The 16605-nt window shown below is 53.2% G+C and overlaps 7 protein-coding genes across 7 annotated transcripts; 3 read left to right on the top strand and 4 right to left on the bottom strand.

Annotated features, from left to right (window-relative positions):
* Positions 1–82: 82 nt before the first annotated feature.
* Positions 83–2668, top strand: XYL2_2 (Endo-1,4-beta-xylanase 2). The gene is made up of 2 exons (XM_062884533.1): positions 83–1229; positions 1303–2668. The coding sequence occupies exons 1-2, from the start codon at positions 1221–1223 to the stop codon at positions 2425–2427; spliced, it is 1134 nt and encodes a 377-aa protein (XP_062747374.1). The 5' UTR covers positions 83–1220; the 3' UTR covers positions 2428–2668.
* Positions 2669–3065: 397 nt separating this feature from the next.
* MAN9 (Beta-mannosidase B) lies at positions 3066–5950 on the bottom strand (the record flags this gene model as incomplete). The annotated part of the gene is made up of 2 exons (XM_062884532.1): positions 3066–5384; positions 5441–5950. 2 exons carry the CDS (start codon positions 5948–5950, stop codon positions 3330–3332), a joined length of 2565 nt encoding a protein of 854 aa, XP_062747373.1. The 3' UTR covers positions 3066–3329.
* Positions 5951–7163: 1213 nt separating this feature from the next.
* On the bottom strand, positions 7164–9236 carry QC762_101470 (uncharacterized protein; the record flags this gene model as incomplete). Its single annotated transcript, XM_062884531.1, has 2 exons — positions 8229–9236; positions 7164–8157 (listed from the first exon to the last, which is right to left on the bottom strand). The coding sequence occupies exons 1-2, from the start codon at positions 8402–8404 to the stop codon at positions 7164–7166; spliced, it is 1170 nt and encodes a 389-aa protein (XP_062747372.1). The 5' UTR covers positions 8405–9236.
* Positions 9237–9238: 2 nt separating this feature from the next.
* On the top strand, positions 9239–10519 carry QC762_101460 (uncharacterized protein). Its single transcript, XM_062884530.1, has 2 exons — positions 9239–9537; positions 9595–10519. The coding sequence occupies exons 1-2, from the start codon at positions 9500–9502 to the stop codon at positions 10349–10351; spliced, it is 795 nt and encodes a 264-aa protein (XP_062747371.1). The 5' UTR covers positions 9239–9499; the 3' UTR covers positions 10352–10519.
* Positions 10469–12460, bottom strand: QC762_101455 (uncharacterized protein; the record flags this gene model as incomplete). The annotated part of the gene is made up of 4 exons (XM_062884529.1): positions 10469–11529; positions 11584–12239; positions 12294–12374; positions 12433–12460. The coding sequence occupies 4 exons, from the start codon at positions 12458–12460 to the stop codon at positions 10840–10842; spliced, it is 1455 nt and encodes a 484-aa protein (XP_062747370.1). The 3' UTR covers positions 10469–10839.
* A 564-nt stretch (positions 12461–13024) lies between these two features.
* QC762_101450 (uncharacterized protein) lies at positions 13025–14477 on the bottom strand (the record flags this gene model as incomplete). The annotated part of the gene is made up of 2 exons (XM_062884528.1): positions 13968–14477; positions 13025–13911 (listed from the first exon to the last, which is right to left on the bottom strand). Exons 1-2 carry the CDS (start codon positions 14161–14163, stop codon positions 13025–13027), a joined length of 1083 nt encoding a protein of 360 aa, XP_062747369.1. The 5' UTR covers positions 14164–14477.
* Positions 14478–16094: 1617 nt separating this feature from the next.
* Positions 16095–16492, top strand: QC762_0027530 (uncharacterized protein; the record flags this gene model as incomplete). Its single annotated transcript, XM_062883175.1, has 3 exons — positions 16095–16182; positions 16352–16427; positions 16486–16492. The coding sequence occupies 3 exons, from the start codon at positions 16095–16097 to the stop codon at positions 16490–16492; spliced, it is 171 nt and encodes a 56-aa protein (XP_062747368.1).
* Between the last annotated feature and the right edge of the window lie 113 nt (positions 16493–16605).

Genomic DNA, 16605 nt, shown 5'->3' with positions numbered 1-16605 from the left:
TTTATTAAATAATAGCTGTGGTTTTTCTTTTTGGACTGTATATCTTCCACTGACCTAATGCCAACTGGTACAAAAATGATGATTGCATCTTTGGGCTGTTTTACCCTTGGTGATCCCCCTTGGATAGGTTACATATCGTAAAACTGATATCATTCCGAGATCGCAGCTCCAACTGCCGCGCTCAGCGGTATAATAGATATGTCAAAGGCATTGGTGCAGTAGCGAATGCATCTCGATCACGCGCAAGCGACCGCACACCACCCTCGAGCCGCACTTGCATTTGAGGTTTCGTTGCAGCGGCATATCAAATCCTCTGCCCTCCCACGAACCAGGCTCCGAAGAACTCAATCAGCCCACAATGCCCTCATGGTGCTTTCTCATCCCAGTCCACCCAGTCGCTCGGGCGCCCGAGTCCAACCCTGCGGCAATCCAACAAAACAACTTCAGCCGACATTAACCATTCTCCTTTTTTTGGTTTTATCCTGAGAAGTCTCTGACTCTCAGCTGACACCTGGTCCAGGTGTCCAGGTTTGACAGCGCTGCATCAGGCACCAGAAGGAGTGAAAAAGATGATATCCCCCTCGCAGGAGCGGATACCACCGGAAATGCGCTCCGATTTTGATTGGAGCGGGTAAAATGTCTGGATAAATGTCGAGCATTTCGTGGGGTGGGGTCCTGTGCTTCAAGCTCTCCCAGAGCTCGATCCTTCACCTGCAACACCAGGAAAAGAGACCAAGATGGGCGCCGTGTAAAGCCATGGAATCCATGGCGTAATGCCCGCCCTGCAGTGGGGGTTTTCTCTACAGCATGGTATCGAGCCCAACCTTCCAGGCCACCGAGATTGTCACACTGGTGGTCACCGGTCAGGTACACGCGCATGGAGGGGCACTTTGGAGGAGAAGCTCCCCGCACTCGCCCCCCTCCATCCAGTTCATCCATCGTTGCGGTCCTCCTGGTAGGTTCTGGCCATCTGGGATATCTCCGAGAAGCGGGTTTACTCTTCTTGCTGGGAGATTGAACATTAGCTCCTGAGTTGGGGTGGCTCGACTTGGCTTTCGTATATATTCGTAGGCCCTGGTGTCTTTCTTCTCTCTCTCTCTTGTCCATCCTTTTTCTTGACAATCCCCTAATCAGTTCCGCTCCGCAAGCAAGCGCTGATAGCTCATTGAATCTCTCTTATTCTTTCTTGTACAGTTCTTGCCAGCCCTCCTATAGTCACAATGTCTTCCGTAAGTTCCGTCATAGCTTTCAAGAGCTTCAACAACTAGCCCCCTACCGCACAAGCTAACCGATGCCAAACAGAACCTTTCTTTCGTCCTCAACAAGCCCAATGACGTCTCCTTCGAGGAGCGCCCAATCCCCAAGCTCAAGTCCCCCCACGATGTTCTCGTCGCCATCAACTACACCGGCATCTGCGGCTCTGATGTCCACTACTGGGTCCACGGTGCCATTGGCCACTTCGTCGTGAAGGACCCCATGGTCCTCGGCCACGAGTCCGCCGGTACCGTCGTTGAGGTCGGCTCCGGAGTCACAGACCTCAAGAAGGGCGACCGTGTTGCCCTCGAGCCCGGCTACCCCTGCCGCCGCTGCCCCGACTGCCTCGGCGGCAGCTACAACCTCTGCCACGAGATGGTCTTCGCCGCCACACCCCCTTACGACGGCACGCTAACAGGCTTCTGGTCCGCTCCCCACGACTTCTGCTATAAGCTGCCCGACAACGTGTCTCTCCAAGAGGGCGCCCTCATCGAGCCTCTCGCCGTGGCTGTTCACATCGTCAAGCAGGCCCGCGTCCAGCCTGGCAACAGCGTTGTCGTCATGGGCGCCGGTCCCGTCGGCCTCCTCTGTGCCGCCGTCGCTGCCTCCTTCGGCGCCACCAAGATCGTCCAGGTCGACATTGTCCAGTCGAAACTGGACTTTGCCAAGTCCTTCGCCGCCACCCACACCTACCTCTCCCAGCGTGTCTCCGCCGAGGAGAATGCCAAGAACCTCATCGCCTCTGCCAACCTCGGCAAGGGCGCCGACGTTGTCATTGACGCCTCCGGTGCCGAGCCTAGCATCCAGACCTCCCTCCACGTTGTCCGCATGGGTGGCACCTACGTCCAGGGCGGCATGGGCAAGTCGGACATCAACTTCCCTATCATGGCTCTCTGCCTGAAGGAGGTGACGGCCCGTGGCTCGTTCCGCTACGGCAGCGGTGATTACAAGCTTGCTATTGAGCTCGTGGCCGCTGGCAAGGTTGACGTCAAGAAGCTCGTCAATGGCGTCGTTGCGTTCAAGGATGCCGAGTCGGCGTTCAAGAAGGTCAAGGAGGGTGAGGTCATCAAGATTCTCATTGCCGGCCCCAACGAGAAGGTGGAGACCGAGCTTGACACCTCTGTTGACCCTGCCAAGCTTGAGGCGGCCAAGGGCAACACTGGCTGCTGCTAAGCAAGCAATATCAATAAAGTTAAACTAAAAACAACCGGAGAGAAGGGGAAAAGAACTTGCATGGTGGGTGTTATGGCGTACCGGACGGCATTGGGACATGGGACCTTGGTCTTTAGCATACATATCATAAATTTTCTTTTATTTGACGTCTTTAGCAGCAGAGTTGTAGGGACCTTGGCTTGTCCAAACGACTCTTGGCAGGTCACTAATGTATTTGAGAATGCAACGTCTTATTCCTGCGTACCTACGTCATACGGCTATCAACTTCTTCCCCTTCTACACTTTCTATGTCTCCTCTTCCCATATCAGCCACGTAGTGTCTCCTATACTTGCGGCACGGTTTGCCCCTGTCAACGTGTTATATATCCTGAGTGAACTCAACTGTATATTGGCAGCGGTCTCTGAGTGCCTTTCTCAGAGCGTCCAAGGAAAGCCCGCGAGGTCCGCGCTGTTGAGTTGAATGTGATGAACAACTGAAGCATGAAGTGGTGAATGGTGAATACACCGAATATGTGAGAAAAGTCGAGATTGCTGCTTGAAATAAGACAGTGAAAGAAAGCCACTAGTCCTTTGAAGATGGTTAAGAGGCCCCAGAATAGATTTTGTATGGCTAAACAGGTAGTCAATGAGTGGTGAGAGGTAGTCGAAAAGGGTTTCAGTGATAATATGAGGCCGTATGACTATATTTTAATGGCTTGATGATGTTTTGGCCTGTCCGGATGATCTCAATACTTGAGCCAAGTCATTGCATGAAAGTTCTTTTTGGGGATGTTAAACCGGCCTGTGGTCTTTCTTCCAAGGCCTACCAACTGCATATCATCTAAGGTATGTCTGAGAATATAACATCGTCCGTTTTCTCCCTTTGCCCTGTAAGAATCCCAGCAAATCAATAGCAAAAAAGTCTAGATCATGCCCAAATACCTCGTCGAAATCTTGGTCTCCTTCGTCGCCCCCTTAACAGCAATAGAAACCACCTCCCCAGGAACAATATCCACCAAATTATCATCAAACTTGACCGCATCATCCTCGCACTCCAGCGCGACACCCTTGACGGGGACCTCAGCGCTGATGTCCACAACCGTGGCATCATCATTGAGCACCACCTTGAGCTCCTTTGGCTTCTGGAGGTGCACATACTTGAGCGGCTCCGGCCAGTTGACATACCGCGCGATTTGCTTCCCATTCTGAACAATATACGCCGTCACGACAATCTTGTTCTCCTCTCCCTTGCCCTTCTCCCCCACAGGAACATCCAACGCGCCCACTTCTGTCGATCTATTCTCTGGCAGGACCAACCCCTCGGCAATCTTCTTTTCAAGCGTCAACTCCCCAGTAGTAACATCCCAAGCCTTGAGTACCACATCAACAGTCAAATCCTCAAGGGTAAGGTTGCTCCCCCAGACTTCAATCTTCGTCTCAGTGTCGATATACACCCGCGTGTACTTATCCCTGGGGTGCTTGTGAATCTTGCGCGTGATCCCCGCCGAAACGGGCGCCATCTCCCGCTTGACCGTGTAAAAAGCGTGTTTTGGCCGGAGATAAAAGTCCACAATCGACCAACTCGTCACCGGCCAGCAGTCATTGATCTGCCACACCAAAGCACCCGCGTTGTACTCCCTCCCTGGACCCTTCCACTGCCTCTTCCAGAGTCTGTAAGCGCTGGCAAGACACTCTGCCTGCATCAACTGGGTAGAGTAGACAAACTGTTCCAAGGGGTCAGGGGCATATCTCATGTTCTCCACCAGATACAGAGCGATTCTCCTCTCGTGACCGTCGGCCTTGTTGTGGAAGTCGACAGTGGAAGACTGGGGGTATCGGTCCGGGTCGTCTTTGCCGAGAGGCAGATACGCGTCGATGGTCTTGACGTCGGGGAAAGCCTGCATGCCAAACTCGCTGACGAATCTTCCAGAGAGCTTGTCAAAATCCTGCCACTTCTCCTGGGTACCATGCCAGACGTTCCACTGGTGGATATCGCCCACCGTGGCATCGTGTGTATCCCTTCCCGCACCCCACGGACTGCCAGGATGGTAGAAAGTGCCTGGAATAAGTTCCGCGCAGGCATCACTGAGAATCTTCTCATAGATGTATCTCGCTGGGAAGTCGGTCTGAAGCCAAGATTCGGCGTCCTTGTTCTCAAAATCGTAGGTCAACCCAGCAGACTCCTGGTACTGGTAGTCCTCATTGTTACCAGCCCAGATGACGATAGAAGGGTGGTGTCTGAGGAGCTTGACGTTCTCACGGGCCTCCCGGTCAATAGACTTCCTCAGCTCAGGCCAGGCAGGGTAGTTGCCACAGCCGAACATGAAGTCTTGCCACACGAGAACGCCGAGCTCGTCGCATGCATCATAGAAGGCCTGTTCCTCGTAGATGCCGCCGCCCCAAACACGGACCATGAACTGGTTGCCATCACGGATAAGAGAAATCCATTCGTAGTATTTTTGGGCTGTGATACGGGGGATAAAGTTGTCGGCGGGGATCCAGTCCGAGCCACCGCAGTAGATAGGAATGTTGTTGACGCGGAAGAAGAAGGAGGTTCCGGGCTGGTCAAGGAGTGGTTGCTGAACGAGCTCGGCCCGGCGAAGACCGATCCGTTTGCTGATGCTGGAAATCTCATCATCGCCACTCAGGATAGTGGCCGTGAGTGTGTAAAGGGGCTGTTCTCCATAGCGGAAGGGATACCAAAGCGAAGGATTGTCGAGATGGAAGGAAACTGTGACGCTGCCGGAGCCATTGGCGTCTGCGGTTTGGGATGCCACTTGTTCACCATCAAGCGAGAGCTCAAATTTGACCTTTCCACCTGGCCCCTCAACTTCAGCTGTGGCCTTGATGCCGGCTGACTTAAGATTCTCGGAGATGGTGCTGTCAAAGCTGAGGTCTGCAAGTCTCGTTTCGTAAATTTCGAGGTTGATTGGCCGCCATGGTCCGCAAGTCAGGAGCGCCGGGCCCCAGTCCCATCCCTATTTCTCATTGTTAGCAAGATACTCCTTGACAGCCTGCACAAGAGAGATTATACCCAGTGATACTGCGCCTTCCTCACAGCCAATCTCGAATTATCACCATTCCACACACCCCACTTGTGTTCAGGATACTTCTCAACCAGCTTCCAGCCCCTGAGATAGGCACTGTCAAAGCTGATAACAAGCTCGTTCTCCTCCTTCAACAGCCCTGTCACCTCCACCCTCTCAGGGGTGAACATATTATCTGTCTCCAAGATCGTGGTCCCGTTCACCTTTACAGTCGCAAAGGTGTCCAACCCGTCGAAGGCCAACACAGCCTTGGCCCCCTCTGGGACGGGCTGTCCCTTGAACGTAGTCTTGTAGACCCATTGCGCCTCGCCCACCCACTGCACATCGAGCTCGTTCTTGCCAATGAAGGGGTCGGGGATGATCTTGTGGTGAATGAGGTCGAGGTGGACGTTGGTCGGGAACTGGGAAACGGGGAGGAACTCGGCGTCTTCCTTGTCGAGCTGCTTAAACTCCCAGTTCTTGTCGACGGGGACCACGATAACGGCGGCGGGAGCCATGGTACATAAACTCCTATCGTATGGTGGGGTTGTTGGTGGTGAGGGGCAGTGAGGGGAACGACAGTGGGGTACAGATGGTGGAAGGAGGGACAGCCTGGTGATGACTCTCACAGAGAGACACAAACTGTGGTTGCTGCTGCTGCTGCCGACACAAGAGTTGTGTATTTCTTGAACATGTCCAGAGCAAGAGCCGTCTTATAGCTCTTCAATGTTTCCTCTCATGGCCTGGAATTCGAGCTGCCGCTCACCGTGTTGAAGACCGCGGGGGAAGGCACCCCGAGGGAACAAATGGAGTTGCGAATGAAGAAGGAGTTCCCCTGGCCTCACCCCACACGCCCGGGGGCTGCAGGTCATCCATCCTGGCCGTCCATCCCGTGTTGGGGTCTGCAGATGGAGCTTGCTTTCTCCAATTGTGATGCTGTTGTTGGAGTATCTAAGTGCAAAATTGGGGCATTTGCTTGGTGGTTGCTTGTGGCACCAGCCCATCATGATTGATGCCAGTCATGAGCCTGTAACTATAACGAGGTCATGAGCTCTCTCTTGAATGCTTCAGGAACGAATTTTGTCCACTTCTGCTCTCTTTGTGTCAGAAAACATTGCCGAGTCAGAGGATCAAAGCTCCTGCTGATGATAGTGCGGAAGTTCCTTGGGCGCCCGGAAGGACGCTGTCCGCGTCCGTTTCAGGCTAAACTCCAACCTCACCTCACCAGCTAGCAGCTCATGATTGCCGAAGTATAGCCAGTCAGCTCACCAGATAGGAGCGCATATGGAAGTTTTTGTTTCGCCGTGACAATCTGCAGCGACGGACTGCGTTGGTCCAGCCTTGTGCATATCGGACCCTTCGTTTCTGCCATCTATATCACATGCATCGGCAACAGCATAATAACCCCAAGGCACCCGCCGAGCTATGCTCAGGTGCCAGATCCTGAAATCATCCCGCCGTTGCATCAAGACAGACGAAGATCAAAAAATATAGAAGAAATAACTCATGTAGGCTATGCAGTACCAAAAAAACACAAAAAAAAAAAAACAAGAAGAAAAACAAAGAGTGTCTAGAGAGACAGACCCGCCCGCTCCTCTACCAACTCCATGCCACATGATAAGCGTCGTGTAGAATAAATATGCCATAAAAAGTCCGTACACATCGTCAGTCCATTACCAGGTATTAGTCGCCGCATGGTATCATTAGGTCCTCGTCTTTCAACTCCCATCATCAACAACACCCCCTGTTTCTTCTCCTTCCCGTCAGCGTGAAGACTTCCTCCCATTCTCTCAGCCCACCCTGTCCCATCCGTTTTGGCTTTCCCCTTCTCCTTCTTCCCCCGACGCCAACGTCATCAGCCGTCAAAGTGCTCTTGATGCTCCCGCCATCACTTGCGCCAGCATTCCACAGCGCGCCAGCATCACCATACTGAATCCCACTCATCGGATCGTCAGGATCAATCTCTCCCAACTCAATCTTGGTCAAAATCATCCTCGCCAACCTCCCAAAGACCTCATCCACACCCTCCCCACTCAGCGCCGAAACCTCCATCGTCACAGGAATGTTCACCGTGTTCGCCCACCTCGACGCCTCAACCGCGCCGACCTCCCTCCCATCCGGCGCAATCGTCGCCTTCAGTTGTGACCCCAGCCCCGGGTGAATAGTCGACATACTAGAATACGAACTCGGCACCATCGGCGTCTGCTGACCCCTCCCCCCTTGCTCAGTCCGATCCGTCATCGTCGTAGTCGTAGTCTGAAAAGAAGTAACACTGCTACTGGCGATACTGCTCGGCGTCGGCAACCCCCCACCCCTCCCACCCCCTGCTCCTAGCCTATTGTCCCTCCCCCAGTCATCATTATCCTCATAATCCGAGTACGCTCCCGTCTGGCTAGCCGCCAAGTCAACTTTATTCCCCACCAACAACAGACTCAAATTCGGACTCGCCAGCGCCCTCGCATCGTTCAGAAAAGGCTGCAGACTGTTGAAGCTCGCATGGCTGGTGACATCATACACCAGTATCGCGCCCGCCGCGCCCCGATAGTACGACCTCGACACCGACCTGAACCTTTCCGTGCCCGCGGTATCCCAAAGCTGGAGTTTGATTCGCTTCCTCCTTGCGCCGGTACCGACTTTGATGATCTTGGAGGCAAACTCGACGCCGATAGTCTGGGAGGATAGCACGCGCCACTCGGACTTGACGAAACGATGGAGGAGACAGGACCTTTACAATGCATACAGGCAAGTCAGCAAGGGTTCAAAGTTGGGGGTTGGTGGCATGGGGGGACAACAGACTTTCCAGTCCCGCTTGGACCTAGCAGTATGATTTTGGCCAAGTAGTCGTACATGCTCCCTAGCTCTTGTTCTCTGTCCTGTCCGCGGGTGACTGTGCCGGCGCTGCTCGTGTCGCTCGCGGCGGAGGATCCCCGGCGGGGCCGGCCGAAGCCGGAGAGCTCAACGTAGCTGCTCATGCGATCGTTTTTATCTGGGTGTTTCGCCTCAAATATGGTTTATGAAAAGGGTTCTGGTGTGGTGTTGGGTAGTGGTAGCGTTTGTCTGTGTGTGCTATGCGCGCGCAACTCCAAGAATGTCTAGGGCGGGGTTCGTTCGTTCGTAGCGTCGTGGATCTCTCTCGCTCAAAGTGTTTGACGACCCTCGGTGGTCTTTGTTACTCGAGTGTGGAAACCTGTTGCTCTCTGTGTGTTGCTCTATGGCGCAAAAAAGCTGGTATTCGTGTATCCTTCTGTATAACAAAAATAATAATTAAAAAGACCAGCCACACATGAAACCTGCGTTTGCGCCAACCGGAAATTTGTGCGTTTTCGTCGATCGAAAAGGTTGAACTTTGCGACACCAAAGACAAGCAAGATTAAAGAGAGGAGCGGTGTGGTACACAGTACAACACCTGCATGGGAAAAAAGTGGGCTCCCGTTCTTTTCGTTTTCTCCTTTTCCTTCGCGATGCGATCAACTTTATTCAGACTGCAATCAAAAAAGGAAAGCCAGTTTGTTGAAAGAGCTGGTGTAAAGGTTCGGTTCCACGACGTCGGCCTTATCTGCAAGCAGAGAAACGAGATCAGACAAGGGGGGAACCAGACGGCAGGGAAAGCGAGCACGAGGGACGATGGCTGCAGGGTGACATGTGCGTGTGGGGGAAAATGTGGCTGGTGTGGCAGTTGGGCTCGTAACGTTTCGTAACGGTGACAAAGCCACACCAACGATGCGGCGGAGACCCTGCAGATGCTTCACAATTTTTGAGGCTTGAGCTCAGACAGCTCGAGACCCGCTCCATGTGCTCATGCATCTATCGGGGACTGCTTAACATGGAACCGAGGCATTCCCGGTCAATGCAACCTCCCCCACAGAGCTCGGCACTGGGATGACCCACTTTATTTAACAACACCAAGACCATCTTCGTCACTTACACCAGGGACACGACCGGCCCGGCAGGTATTTTACCATTTACATATGATTTTAGGCCTCTTCCATCTCAACCTGGCATTCTACCACTAACCAACCTTGTTCTTCTCATCCCATCCCATCCACATCCTCCTCCAGTGATCCAAAATGAAAATCGACGGCCGCAGCTTTGTCATCTCAGGCGGGTAAGCTGACCCGGCTTCACCTCAGCTTCTTATCACCATACTGACCATCTCTCCCAGCGCCTCCGGCCTAGGCCTCGCCACAGCCCGCACCCTCATCTCCTCCGGCGCCTCCGTTGCCATCCTGGATCTCAACGAAGAAACCGGCGCCAAAGCCGTAGCCTCCCTCGGCGGCGCCCCATCAGCCAAATTCTTCCCCTGCGATGTCTCTTCCACCGACTCAGTCTCCTCTGCCGTCTCCGCCGTGACCTCATGGATCAAGGAAATTGGCAAGCCCCTCGCGGGTATCATCCCAGCGGCTGGTGTCGGCGCCCCAGGTCTGATCCTCGACAAGCGCCTCAACCCCGTCTCCCTGGATAGCATCGACTTTGTCCTCAACATTAACCTCCGGGGTACTCTTGATGTTACTCGTCAGTTTCTGCCTCTCCTGGCCAAATCTGAGCCCTATGGCCCGGACAAGGAAAGGGGTGTGGTTGTCATGGTGGCCAGCTCCGCCGCCTTTGAGGGACAGATGGGCCAGGTGGCCTACGCGGCGAGCAAAGGCGCTGTTGCCTCCATGACTCTGCCCATGGCTCGGGATCTCGCAAGATTTGGCATTAGAGTTGTGACCATTGCGCCTAGCATGTTCGACTCGGCCATGACGGCCATGATGTCGAACAAGGTGAGAGAGGGCCTTCAAAAGGCCATGGAATTCCCGGCGAGGGCGGGTCAGCCAGAGGAGTTCGCTTCCTTGGTGAAGCAAACAATCGAGAACGTCATGCTGAATGGAGTTGTTATCCGGTTGGATGGCGCAACCCGCATGCCAAGTAAGCTGTAAGAAGCAGCTTCTCATGTTTCCCTGTGTTACAATTGTTACATTCGTGGTTACAGAAACTACTATACATCTCGGGCGGCCTTTTACTCCACATGCCAGCTCCCCACATCAACCGTGACAGCCGTGTAAGCAACCAGTGTCAGTACTTTGTATGAACCTCCTGAATTCTTCGGCACATTTCCCGCCAGGTCCCAGATTGTTCAGCAAGTGATAGCCCAATGAAACATGCAAAAGTGCACGGCAAGTCCTGCAAAGGATGACCGAATATCACATTTCCCCAATTCTGCCGAACTTCAATGTTAAATAAGAACGAGAAAACGGCAGACAGCAATCCCGAAAAAGCTATGAAAGACAAGACCAATATCAAAACGCAAAACTCCACATAAAACACGAAAACGCCGATCGGGACAGGACACGAACCCCATTGACAAACAACACCGGCTCAGCTCCTGTGAGCCGGTAATGTGCCCCAGTATCAGAAGATGCCGTCGTCAAGATGAAGATGAGGAGCGCTTCTCATGAGTGTTTCCACTCTCATTCTCGGAGCTCCTGCCACTGCCATGGCCAGAAGTCACCCCAGATTCCACTGAACCACTGCCCCTGTTGCGAGAGCGGGTGTCGTCACGGAGACGCCCAACTTCATCAGGACAATACCGGTCTTCACCAGGACGGTACCGATCTGTCGCAGGGCGGCCACTCCATCGCTGGTACACTGGGGGCGGGGTCAGCCGAACCCGGGCGTCGGCGGGTGAACGCTCACGGTGCCGACGCCCTCGGGAAGTCTGCGGAGAACGGGTAGGGGAGCGGGAACGGCGGCGTGCTACCGTGGCCAGCCGTGATCCCACGGCCAAACCTTCGAGATAGGCACAAGTCACCTCGGCACTCTCCCTGGATGGATTTATCACGTCCATCCCAGTGATCCGTTGTATTTGGTTTAGCAATTCTGCCTGCTGGGCCGCGCTGATGACTGACACCAGAGTGCCACCGGAAGCTGGGACGCCCGTCATTTCGACATCTTGGTCTTGCTTGATAGGCACTCGGGTGAAGTTATCCCGTGCACTGGAAGCGGGTGCCTGGAGATGGGCGATCGTCGCCTCAAGACGAGCAACTGAGGTCGCAAGGTAAGCGATGGATGCTTCAGAACGCATGGAAGATGACGCTTGAGATGGGAGGAGGCGTGCCTAGAGACGAGTGTTAGGTGCGTTAGAACGAGAAGCAGGAGAACCGTGACGAACTGTAGCAGCCTCTCTGTTTTGTAAACGCTGAGCAGTCCCACTGACCTGGGTTCTTGGCTCGCCCCCTGAGCTCGCTGAGGGGACCGTAGACCGACTTGCCCGGCTGTTCTGCCGAAGGTAATCCAACCCTTTCATGGCTGCATCCTCCTTGGCTTGCCGGGCTGTTTCAAAAAGACGGTCACTTCTCAACAGTGCGCCGTCGATTTTGACATGGCACCCATGTCTGCCGTCGGAGGTTTCGAAGGCTTCGAACACTGGGTTGAAGCGACGTCGTTGGCACGCGAATGAAAGCTTTTGGGGGGCGTTCGCCAGCGCTTCAGCGGTCTGACGGGGCGTCGATGAGGCTCGAGGGGTGTAAGGCTGAAGGGCACCGCTACTCCTCATAGACAGTTGTGCAAGGGGAGGAGCAGGTGTCCACCTAGGCCCCGAACCCATGGCTTCTCCACGTCGACCAAGAACCTCGCGCCTGAAGCGATCTTGAGGGGTACCCTGAATAGGGATTGGTCCATAATGAGCCCCCGGATGGCCCTGGGGGACTTGAACTGGGGTCGTTTGACCCCAGAGACGAAGAGGACGGTCGATGACCGGGGCGGGAGGGATTCCAAACGAGGGGCTTCCATACCCGGGGCGGGAGGGACCGAGGGGAGGTATTATATCTATGTCAAAATAAATTAGATCAATCGCTTTTCAAATTCTGCAATTCAACATACCACTAGCCGTGGCCCGTTGGAGCTGGACCTGCTTTCGGGGACCTTGGGGAGCCTCACGGGTGCGAAGTGGTAGCGTCATGCCTGCACATAAACCTTAGCTTGATGTCACTGCTGATGATGGAAATTTGTGCTTCCGTACTGTTGTGGGGCTCCCGCTGCGATGCCATGGTTCGTCCTACTTGACAGCTTTGATGAGAGGACCGTCGCAAAGATGCCAAGGATGTTTGTAGAAAAGGGTGACGTCGGGCAGATTGCTCGAGAACACAGAAGCGGGTTTAGATGATGATTGGATAGACGTGTGGGTTTCCTCTTCGGAGCGGTTGTCGAAGTTCGTGTTTGTTGCTGGCAGAGAAACTCCACGAAGCTGTGGTTTTGGATCCAAGAGAAGAGAGGATGAGCCAGCAGAAACCTGGAAGCTTTGCAGTAGGAGGTAAGTAAACAGACGACGCCGCCGATAGCACGGGCCTTTCAGGAATCAGCAAGTGCTGAAGAGAAGGGAAGGCACGAATGAGATGACGCAAAGGCAGCCTAAGTGAAATGAGCGGAAACCTGAACTTAGGTAAAAGACGGCAGGAGTGCCAGGCACCGAGAGAAAGAACGCCGCAACAGAGGTGACCGTTATTGCTTCAATGGCCATGATTCACCCTGTGTAAAACACTTATGATGTGACCAAAGACGGCTGAACAAAGCGCATAGCTTATTATCATTGATCAAGAAGCAATGCATGGCAGCTAATACAATGGGGTTGTAAGACCTTCATTCTTCTCCCACCTCAGCAGATTTGCTACCTGCTCCTCATACCAGGCATCGAGTGTCGCTTCTTCCACATAGCCCATATGAGGCGTGAGCAACACGCGACTCCTTCCATCTTGTCCCCACTTTGTTGTCCTCCACCTGCTGTCCAGCGGCAGAGGCTCTCTTTCAAATACATCGAGAGCTGCTGCGCGGATCTTGCCTTGCTCTAGCGCATCCTGAAGATCCTTCTCCACAACAAGAGGTCCCCGAGACGTGTTCACAAAGATGGCAGAGGGCTTCATCAGAGCGAGGTCAGCAGCAGCGATGCTGCCCCTGGACCGATCCGAGAGAACAAGGTGAATGCTGACCACATCTGCCGTCTTGAAAAGCTCTTCCTTGCTGACAACCTTGAAGGTCTTCTCTCCGTGTGCATTTTCGACGGGAAATCCGGCAGCCCGAGCCTTCTCATCGGCAGCATCTTGTGTCAGGTTGGAGCTCCAGGCGATGATGCGCATCCCGAAGGCCAGGTACATGATCTTTGCAACAGCAATGCCCAACCGCCCGAGACCGACGGTGCCAAAGATCTTGCCGCGAAGACAGACGGCAGGAACTGTTTGCCAGCCACCAGCTTTGACCGAGAAATCGTCTTGCGCAATGTTGCGAGCCGCAGCAAGGATCATGGCGACACAGTGCTCCGTTGTGCTGATAGAACCTACCGACCCTGCATGAGCTCTGTCGACAGCACCAGCAACAGGGATGCCCCGCTCTTTGAAGGCTTCCAGGTCCAGCCCCAAGTTGCGGTTTCCGGTAGTCAAGAGGAGCTTCAGGTTGGGGAGGCGGGCTATCAAATCCTTTGGGAAAGGAGTACGCTCCCTCATGGTAGCTAGCAATTGTTAGCCATCTGATTATCTCAACACATGAAAGCATCGTCTTCCATACAGATCACCGTGAAAGGCTCGAGTCTGGCGACAAGTTTGTCCTTGACATCTTGGGTGGTATCGGAATGATTGAACGGGGGCAGAGTGTCTTTGAAGAAAGACACCTCATACTTTGAGGGGTCAAGTCTCTGGTACTTGGGTTCAGAGATACCCTGGTAGTCGTCGAGGACTGCGATCTTGATGGGACCTGATGCCATGGTGAGGCTTGGTATTGGACTGATGTTGGCGAACAAGTACAAAGCCTACACAAAAGCTGCCGAAAATGTTTTTATCATTCAGACGATCAAGGGTTATCCAGGATTCCGTTTCCCGGATTACCAATCCACTTGTATCTCAAAAACAAACGAAGCTCCGATGGCCGGACCGTTGATGATGCCGTCATTCCCGGCCCCGCTGATGCCGCTAATTACCCCGCAGCGTCCCAACCTGCCGGTACCTGGAGGCGGATCGGGACGCTACCCACTGACCAGTGGAGCTTCCAAGCAGGGCGACAAGGATAGGGGCTGAAGACTTGGGACTGTTTACTTACCATATGACTGCTTCTGTCTGAAGCTTCACCGAGCTATACGCTAGTCTGACAAGGCAAGGTCGGTGATGATTTCCACTTGTCGACGTTTAGCATGTGCATGACAGCAATTATCGAGGGAGGTGAGCGTCATGGGCTCCCAGCTGCAGGTTCGACGGTAACAGCGTGCCCAGTGTGTAGGAGAGCACTCCTAACTCAGGCATGTTCAGTCTGAGAACTTCTTAGAGAGTGTGGGACAGCAGATCCTCAGACAAGCCTGCGCACAACCCATCTTATATCTGTTGGTTATCTCAGAATCGAAACACCCGAAACACGGAAACAATGTCTCGTTAGACTAGACGTTGGTTCAGGTAGGCCAACAGTCTTGATCATGCGACCGTTTTGACCGTTCTTTCGATACTACATGATTCGCATATAATAGTCAGTTCTATCTGGTTTAGAGTGTTGGCTCTGGTATTGGAAATCAGGATCTAACTCTTTGGTTAGGATAACATATCACCTAGCCATCTTGGTACTCTCATTTGTTGACGTTCAGTAGCTGAGCGGCAAAAACACGGTACCAATGCTTGCAGCTGGGGATCGGACGGATTGCATTCCGAATTCTTTCGGGAACAAGGTCACTCTACGCAGGCCTCTATTGAGAGACGATGGTGCCAATATTTATATGGTTGGTGACCATCCTCTGGCACTTACATGTTTCCCACTACAGACAGACCAATAGGAGCTCGCAACAGGGGTTCAAGCTACAGTTTGGTTAAGCTTAGTTGGTACCTGGCCTGCAAAGAGCTCACGTGTGCGTAATCATGAAGGTTGGGCCTTGATATGGAAGTAAAAGCGGGAAGGGAAGACAAGATAGGAATCGCGCGGAGCTATCATGAGCAGATTTGGTTGAATTCAGCATGGACTACGTATCTTGAAGGAGGCTGGGAGCCCATGCCACGTTTCTTGGAAATTGAGAAGACTTCCGGGCGATATATCTGTGACTTTTTAAACCATCTTTCGAAGCAAAGAGTTCTTGGAAGCATAGCTAGGTTTTCCGGCCTACCAGGGCAAAGAGACTTTCTTGAAACAGATACAAAATGAGTGGAACTAAATTCCTGCAAAGGATTCAGCTCAGACCAGAATGTAAAATGAAGATACCTACCTATTCTTAATTGGTCAGGCATGGAGTGGTAGATTCAGCAAACAATAGCACTTGCCTAACCAGAATTATGGTGTGTTATTGGCAATGCAGTTGCCTGTAGGGTAAGGTATCGAGCATGAACCAAACTACCAGCTACCATCGACAACGTATAAGCGTTGACCTGACATGAACCTCAACCAACGAGTTCTTGAGCCAACAGTCATGTGATCCAACATACTTCACAGCGTAAAGGCTTGGAAATAACCGATGTGCCGGAGTCACTAGCTCTGTCAAGGACCGAGTAGTATCATCTTGGACATCCAGTCTGCGGACATGATGAGGTACTTTATTGATCAGTCGAAGGGAAACTATAAAGAAAGCTCGACCGGGCACCCAGAGCAGACGAACTTTCCAATTCACCAGAGCTACTATCAATCCAACAGTCTCTGATCCCCATCGCCCCCTAACACCTCATCAAAATGGTAAATCTCAAGTGTTTCACCGCCCTGCTGACAATGAGCGTTCTGACCACTGCCGCCCCCTCTCCCGCCGCGGATGCTGAAGAGGGTAAGCTTGCCCCTCGTCAGACTGGAAGAGCTGTTTACGCCTGCCACCACACGTACTGGGGCGCCCCTTGCCAACCCTTTTGGTCTGAAGCTGGCCAATGCTGCGAGGAACCCGCCGCTATCCCACATTTGGACAACCCAATCAGCAGCAAGTGTTAACAATCATCTAGCCAATGTCCCATCCGACTGGAATGACGTGATCAGCTCGATTCGCAACCGGGCTGCTTGGTCTTGCACTGGGTATGAGTAAGTGCCAATTCCTCCAGTCTTTCTTTTAGGCTCAGTCCAGCTAATATTTCACGAGCCCATAGACATGGCAACTGCGAAGGTCGGTCTTGTACCAACCAAGAAGATGCCAATCTCGCTGATGGCGACGGCTTCTTCAATGACCGCATCAGCTCTTGGCGCTGTTATTGAGAGCGCT

Source organism: Podospora pseudocomata, assembly GCF_035222375.1.
Source record: "Podospora pseudocomata strain CBS 415.72m chromosome 1 map unlocalized CBS415.72m_1.2, whole genome shotgun sequence".
In the NCBI taxonomy this organism is placed as follows: Eukaryota; Fungi; Ascomycota; class Sordariomycetes; order Sordariales; family Podosporaceae; genus Podospora; species Podospora pseudocomata.
This window is presented reverse-complemented; position numbering and strand designations above follow the sequence as displayed.

Coding starts and splice junctions, on each gene's coding strand:
- QC762_101460 (XM_062884530.1), top strand. CDS start 9,500: ATGAAAATCGACGGCCGCAGCTTTGTCATCTCAGGCGG. Junction 9,538..9,594: donor AGCTTTGTCATCTCAGGCGG/GTAAGCTGACCC, acceptor CATCTCTCCCAG/CGCCTCCGGCCTAGGCCTCG.